This window comes from Corvus brachyrhynchos, unplaced genomic scaffold (genome assembly GCF_000691975.1).
Source record: "Corvus brachyrhynchos isolate BGI_N302 unplaced genomic scaffold, ASM69197v1 scaffold17, whole genome shotgun sequence".
NCBI classification, from domain to species: domain Eukaryota; kingdom Metazoa; phylum Chordata; class Aves; order Passeriformes; family Corvidae; genus Corvus; species Corvus brachyrhynchos.
This window is the reverse complement of record NW_008240046.1, coordinates 7,764,779-7,772,561: the sequence shown is the minus strand read 5'-3', so window position 1 is coordinate 7,772,561 and position 7,783 is coordinate 7,764,779. Positions and strand designations below refer to the sequence as shown.

The 7,783-nt window shown below is 42.7% G+C and overlaps 1 protein-coding gene across 1 annotated transcript; it reads right to left on the bottom strand.

Annotated features, from left to right (window-relative positions):
• Positions 1-1,080: 1,080 nt before the first annotated feature.
• Positions 1,081-7,775, bottom strand: SRD5A3 (steroid 5 alpha-reductase 3). The gene is made up of 5 exons (XM_017744335.1): positions 7,495-7,775; positions 4,783-4,934; positions 4,138-4,332; positions 2,932-3,054; positions 1,081-2,438 (listed from the first exon to the last, which is right to left on the bottom strand). The coding sequence occupies exons 2-5, from the start codon at positions 4,823-4,825 to the stop codon at positions 2,179-2,181; spliced, it is 621 nt and encodes a 206-aa protein (XP_017599824.1). The 5' UTR covers positions 4,826-4,934; positions 7,495-7,775; the 3' UTR covers positions 1,081-2,178.
• Between the last annotated feature and the right edge of the window lie 8 nt (positions 7,776-7,783).

Below are 7,783 nucleotides of genomic sequence, written 5' to 3'. Positions count from 1 at the left end.
TGTGCGGCGTGCCCGGGGAGCGGGCGAGTCCAAGCGCGTCATTTCCCCGTTCGGAGTTGCTTGCGGGCAGGGAAAGGGCACAGCGGGAGGGACAGGGAGCGGCTGCGTCAGGCGGCAAAACAATCCGCATAGAAACGGCCCGAACACGTCTCGGCTTCACTGATGGCCAAGTGCACAGCAGCGCTTCGGGTATGCGTGACCCCCGCCGGGCCGTGCGCCCCGAGCACGGAATCGCAGAACGGGCCAGGCTGGGAGCGACCACAGCGGGTCATCTGGTCCAACCTGCACAAGCAGGGTCATCCTAGAGCACACGGCACTGGGTTGTGTCCAGACAGTTCCTGAATATCTGCAGAGAGGGAGACTCCACAGCCTCTGTGGACAATCTGTTCCAGTGCTCGGTCACCCGCACAGTAAAGTTCTTCGTCATACTCAGGTGGAACTTCCTGTGCATCAGTTTCTGCCCATTGCCTCTTGTCCCATTGGTTGGCACCACCAAGGAGAGCCTGAATCCATCCTCTTGGCACCATCCCCCCTTTAGATACAGACATGAGTTCCCCTCTCAGTCTCTTCTTGAGGCCGAAAAGGCCCAGCTTCTTCCACCTTTCCTTGTGTAAGAGAGATGCTCCAATCCCTTAATCACCTCTGTTGCCCTTGCTGGACCTGCTCCAGGAGCTCCATGTCACTCCTGTACTGAGGAGCCCAGAACCTGACACAGCATTCCAGACGATGCTCTCTCCCTGGGGACCCCAGGAGAGCCGTGTGCCCTGATGCTCTCCCCAGAGCAAGGACAGGAATATGCTTCTTGAGGAGCAATTTCGGAAATAGGACAAGAACACCATTTAAACAGAACGCATTTGGACACAGGCTCAAGGATCCTCTCGAAAACCACTTTAAAAAGTTATACAGATAGATGCAGTTCCAAGACATGGCTGCTGATGTTCCATGGTGAACTGTAACTATGGGAGTGTTGATAGAGAGAGGGATGTGACAGCCAAGAGAGGCACAACATTTTGTGTAAAGTGATTGCTCATGTTTTTCAAATATGTAAGTTCAATTTTGAAAAATCATACAAAATGGAAATAGAGTGTAATAAGCTTTTAATTAGGCAATTCATAAGATATATTTCAGTGTATAAAAATACTTCTTTTATATACAAAATAGTGCATGTAAATAGACAACATGCTGAAACACCAGCACCCATATACTTCATCACACAGACTGATCATTCACACCAGTATCATGAGAATGACCAAAATATTCAGTAGTTAAGTGCAAAAAAAAGTCCCTGTGCTGAGTGACATCACCTCCCCAGTAAAGAATTTCTTTGCAATGCTTGTCAGGTACTGGTTTGTGTGTGGTCTCTGCCTTAGCAGTTCATTATATCTGTTTAAAAACCAGTGTAGTTGTGGTCATGGTCATCCTGCACAGCTGTCCCCTCTAACACATGAGGGACTCAAATAACCCACTATAAAGACAACAGAACCACAACCAAGAACATTAATTTTCTGCCAATTCTCTTCTACTGTCTTTTTAGTCAGAGAACCTCCCACTATTTTCCCCACTTTAGGGATAAAACAGTCTTCATCAATGAATGAAAACACTTTGGAGCAGGAGAGAAAATGCAGCGAATGGGTATGTTTATTTCCACTGCTGAGCATGAGTCATTCCTCCACCACAGCTTTTTCCATTGCTTTTTGTGTTTACAGTTGTAAAGCAGTGGCTGGTTTCCATTGTCAGCAGGGAAGCACAGAAAGATACACGATTTGCCTCCCTCTGAAGTGATTCAAAGAAAAGACTTGGAAAGAAATATGCTTAAATATTAGTCAAGACATGAAATACAGTAGTTCAAATGATTCCCTCCTTTCAATGGTCTTCACATATATGTATTTGGACTTGCTGCACAACAGCAAGTGTTTTATGCATAAGATATAAAAGAGAAAAGACATGATTAGCATCTCTCCACTTTGAATTAAGGTCTTCAGTAAACCTTTTTTATATTGTATGATATGCAGAGATCTTACATTTCCTCACAAACTGGTTACATGGATGAGATTATCATTAAAATTATGACCTATTGAGGTAGAACTAGAGAAAGTGTGCAACTTTACCTTGGTTGTAATAAACCATTAATCTCTTATATTCCCAGTTTGCACTAGAGATACTTTAGAAAAAAATTCTCTAAAACACAAATGGTATAAATGCTTTCCGATGCTTTGGATAGGAGCTAAAGCTTTTCTGATAAAACTCGTGACACAAAACAGCGGCCAGTGCCTGGTTAAAAAGAACATACATCACTACACACCACCACGTCACATTGCGAATTCCAAGTGTGATGGCCATAGAAACATATATGAGAAGCTCTGCAAAATAATGAGGGCAGGAAACACTCTCAAACCAGTCTCCAAAAGGTACACTGTGGCTCAGACTTACGACCTTTCCTGCAACCAGACAGACAGAAATTAATTGGGAAAATGCATTAAACAAACTCTTCTTCTCACAGTTACAGAACAATATCCTTATTAAAGTTATCATCATCATCCACCTCCATCTGATCTGGCAGCTTTGCACTTAAGAAGATGCCACCTCTGGCTGTGCAAATACAGAGTAAGGAAACCAATTTTTATCCCACATGGAAACAGAAGTGAGGCCCCCGAGGAGTGGCACAGGCCATAATCATTAGGATGTGTCCATCCTTAAGATGTTGGAAGAGAGAGCTTCATTTTAAGTTTTACAGAACTATATATACAGACATACCACACCCTCTCCCCCCAATTCAGCCATCCAATCTCTTTTCCAAACAGCCTCATTTAATCTACACACTACAGGAACTGAGTTACACTTGTGTTTAAGGTATTAGAAGCTACAGAAGCCTACTGAACCAACCAGAAGATAATCCCTAAGTAAACAGTAGACAGAAAAGAAACATCTTACCTGATCTGCTTTTCCTAAGATTAGCTAGAATTGCAAGACATCTGTGTTGGTGAAGAGAAGCCCAAATGTACATCATAACTCCTATAATGTGATACCAGCAGATCTGCACAGAAAGCTCTTTTCCTGAATGAAACATGTTTTATTAATATACACCCAGGAAGTAACTTCCCAAGCATCATCCCAAAACACTATATACATTTTTTAAAATGTAACTGTCTTACAAATTCTAGTAGCGAGCCTCTAATTCCTTAAAAGATGCTTTTAAATCCTGCATCATTTAAGTGCCCAGCTAGTAGCTCATTTCCCTTGATTGCTCTATACTAAAATACCTAGTTATTAATCCAGCAGTTTGAAATACAGTGTGATGTGCAGAGATACATAATTGGTAGCCCAAGACCTCAATATTCAACCCTGTTTGTAGCTATTGTTATCCTAATTAAACATGTTGTCATGGCTCAGGTCAACATGCAAGCACACAGTTGTCTTCCTCACAGCAATATACATACATACACCTACATACTGCTCCCCACCCTATGTGGTTCAAAGTGGTTAAAAACTTCACCAAACCTGGTAATTACTGCCTCACAAAAATTAATCACAGGAGGAGTGCTACAACCAGCTGGTGGTTCGTCTATGCAGAGGATTTAGCAGCTCAGTTGTGAGACCCAATGGAACGTGTTGGCAGAAACAAGTCATGTAATACAAATTTCTCATGTATTAATGAAAGCATTACAGTACCAAGGGAAAGAAGAGTCTGCCTGAGTCAAGGCAGAGAAGTGGCAAGTTCTCTGTGGAAGAAAAACAAGGTGGCCAAGACAGCTTTGCAGACTCACCTTGCAGGAAAGCTTACAACAAAAAAACTCCTCTTCAGTTTTAGAACTGAAGTTGTGTAGTGGCATTTGAGAACTGGTACTTATTACTGTCCTTCACAAAGCATATGATCGATATCCTGAAAGTATCTTTGTGAATGTCTTTCAGCAAATAAGTATGACAGTTAACATGAAAGTGTGTCACTGTCTGTGTATAATGCTGGCTGATTGTATGATACACTGAAATGTAATTACTTTGAACTATGCCAGGAAGTACTTTTATGTCTCATCAGTTAACACACTTCTCAAACAAGCAGCCCTCTATGAAACCATTTGCCACAATAGAAACAAATGAGAGCAAAATTGCATCTTTGATGATAACTAAGCAGGCACTTACCATTCCTGACATTAGTAGGCACTTGGCACAGCACAGTTGAGCCAACAGCAATGTAGTAACCAAGTCCAAAGCAATACTGCACAATATGAATGACACCACTGGAAAACACGCTGGTCCAGAGGCATTCTGCAAGTCTTCGACAGCTATGCAGCCAAAGGAGCATGAGAACCAGGAGCGCAGAGAAGTGCTCACTATCTGCTTACAGATAAAAAATAGCAACTTTGAAACAGACAGGGACAATTTACCCTGGCAGTGCTTCAAAAAGACTGTTGTTCCCTCTACCCACAGCAAAATTTTACCCTCATTTTAAATTAACTGGGGAAAATATTTGTACAGGTGAGGCACTGCTGACCAGAGCAAGATTCCAGAAGGAGCTAATGGCCCTTTCTGTTAAAAGGACTGCTGAAAGCCATCATATCCATAAATTAGAAATATTTCTATCTTGAATATGGTAGAAATAAGGTAGAAATATTTCTACCTTGAATAAGGTACCTTGACAAAGGTACCTGGTGTACCAGGAAAGTAATTTGGAGCGTAGTTGAAAAGCGACCAATGAAGTAGCACTTGGATACAAATTCAGCACAGCGTTGGTAATACAGTTTTTTAATATTTATATATCTACATCATAATAGCTGGAATACTTGCCCATGTCCTCGCTCTGAGAATCTCTGCCAAGAGCATGGTGCATGTCCTGAATCCATGATGGGAATGACTCTCCAAGGAACTCAGCTCGGAAAAGCCAGATCAGCAGAAAACCATTCCAGAGCACAGAAACCACATAAAAGTGAGTAAACCACCTGTGGGAGCAAAAAAGGATTTTCCTTAATGTTCTCATCATTCCTTAGTTGGAAATGCAGCTGCAGGACATGCTTGCCTGATGGTGAGGACATTCCTTTCTGGTGCCCACATCAAATGTCCAAGTAGAGAACTCAGGACTTCAGTGGTACCAAGCAGGAACAACCTTAACACATTTTACCCCAGTGAAATGCTGCCTGAAATAACCTCTAACTTAGCTTAGCTTACCTTACTAACATAGCTGCACTAAAGAGGAGACATTGCAAAGGTATTCCTCAAGGCTTACAGCTAATTGTGATGTACATAACATTTTCTTTATAATTTACACCACTCAAAGCATATCCAGATTAGTTTTCTCCTTCCAAGCTGCTGTACCTCACAGCACTCCCACTTTTCTCAGTTCCAGTGGGTGCATTACATGACATGTTAAAGTTCATCAAAGGCACCTAGAAGTAATTATCGTGCTCTACATTAAAATATCTTGTCCCTCTGCAAAGTCAAGGTCTGCAACAATCATATAGGAAAAAAGCAGTGACCATCAACACTGCTGGGTGATTACAAGGCAAGACCACACTTTTGGTTTTTTAGGAAAACAATCAATCTCCCAACCCCATAATGCATTTATAAAAGCGTACTGTGCATTAACAAAATGCAAGACATGACAGTCAAGGCAGGTAACTGGGTTGTGTTAAACAGCCTACAGCTGCTTACAACATCCAGCTCAAACTAAGTGATCCAGTATTTCCTTTTGCTTTTAAAATTAAAAGTCCTTCTGGGAGTGAAGACAAATCAGGACCTCAGGAAACAACTGCAAAGACATAAAATACATCCCATGGGAAGACGCTGATGGCCTTGACTTGACAATGTAACTATAGGTACAAAACTAGAATATAACTGTATAGCCAAGGGAAGACTTTATATTACTCTCGGGGCAGTGAAGGGGTACAACACCCTTGCGTAGTGAAAAAAAAGCCCCCCCCCCCCCCAGGGCAGATCAGGTATCTCTAGATCACAAAAGAGCTCAAGTCAGAATCACAGCGGCAGCGAGCATCCCTGCGTGCTCCAGAGCACCTTGCCCATTAGCAGCTGGTTGCCCCTCCAGATTATCACTTCTCAGTTCCTTCTCCTACCAAGCAGAAACTGCAACATTTCGTCTGCTGATTCGCAACAGCAGAACTAAAATTTAACCCCTCTCCCTCACATCCTGTTTATAAGACAAACAGAATTTGTATGTTGATAAAAACTCGCCACCACCTCCATTTTTTTTTTCCCTGCTGTCCTGTTACTCAGTCGACCCGTATCTTGCCACTTGCCAGGGAACTTTCTCCACATTGATTTGTGCTACCAGCACACAAACAAGCCCTGGCACCTTAAAAGAGACACACCCTGCGATCTTTCAGTAATCCCAATTACACTGAGGATATCTGACCTAGAGATCAAACCCGCACGGCAGTAAGCACACGTGCCATCCCTTCTCAACGAGAGGAATTTTCACTATTTGCCAAACCAATCTGAAATGCAACACAACATTTTACAAGACAGAATGGCAAAGTTAAAAACAAGCCCAGGCTAGTAAAAACACAATTCTTGTCTGGAAAAAAGACACAGATGAAAAGAACAGAAAATGCCTCGGTGGCTACCTTTAAGATCTTCTCTATTCTTTCAGAAGTGTTATGGATTCACTAATTAAGTAAGAGAATTGCTTTGTAGATGTTGAGACCTTGAGACCAATGCCCTGAAAAAGCACATTCTTCAGACACCAATCTCCCTAAGAAGGGATGTTGGGAAACTTGTTGGAGAAAGGTCAACTCAGACAAGAACCTGCAGTACACAGTGATTAAGACAAAGCCTTTATGAGTCCTTATTTTTGCTCAGAAAGATGTACTGCACATCTTAAACACACCCCTGGGTATTTGCTGTATCATGAAGCCTGATAACCAAAATACTACACTACCTTGCCATGAATAACATGCTGAGTCACAAAACTTTTTTTTTAACATTTAACATTTGGTTTGAAAGCTTTGTATGCAAAATGTGTCAGAGATTGTTACAACAGGGGCAATCAGATCTTCAGGCTAAGTAGCCTCCCAGTCCTGTCCTGCTGGCCTTGCAAGATCCTGTCTGGCCCATGTTCAAGTCAAAGACTAGTTCTAGTCACGAATCTCAGCTGATCAAAAAGTAAGAAATCCCATAATATAAAAAACCAGAAACACATAAAAAACTGTAAATGGAGGGGTGAGGTCGGTGGGGGGATTGCCCCCTTTCATAATTTCACTAAACATCTATTTAATTTCATTCAACATCTAAACATATACATATATTTAATTTCATTTCACCAAACATCCATTAAGATGGATTTGGATAACGCAGTGGCTGTTTGCCTTATCAGAGACTGTTCATGCAGGATCTAGACTGCTGTGTTCCCTTGCTGTTATTGGTCACATTTCAAAAAGAAACCTTGAAGGGAGAAGGCAACGACTGAGAATTTGTGTAGGACAGTCAAGCTGCAGCATATTTGCACAGTCACAGTTACTCAGGATTCCACGTTCCCAGGTGCCTGACCTGAGTCTTGCAGGAAGGTTTGTTTTGGAGACCTCGCATGCGACTGGAAGAGATTAGGCTTTTGTTCCGATTTGGAACACACAGATTCTGTATGACCGCTCGCAGTATCTACGCTCCTCGGATCCCCATCTGCAGAACCAGACGAACACTTCTGCAACAAAGCTGAGCCCAGCTCGATAAAACTCCGCCGTGCCCTCTGCGTGTGCTGTTCCCTGCCGCGGCCTCCGCCTGCGGTAACCGAGACACGCTCCGCCACCGCCGCGCGCCGCGATGGCGGGCGGGGACCCCC

Coding starts and splice junctions, on each gene's coding strand:
- SRD5A3 (XM_017744335.1), bottom strand. CDS start 4,825: ATGCACCATGCTCTTGGCAGAGATTCTCAGAGCGAGGACATGG. Junction 4,333..4,782: donor TTCTCAGAGCGAGGACATGG/GCAAGTATTCCA, acceptor ATCTGTAAGCAG/ATAGTGAGCACTTCTCTGCG. Junction 3,055..4,137: donor GCCTACTAATGTCAGGAATG/GTAAGTGCCTGC, acceptor TGTTTCATTCAG/GAAAAGAGCTTTCTGTGCAG.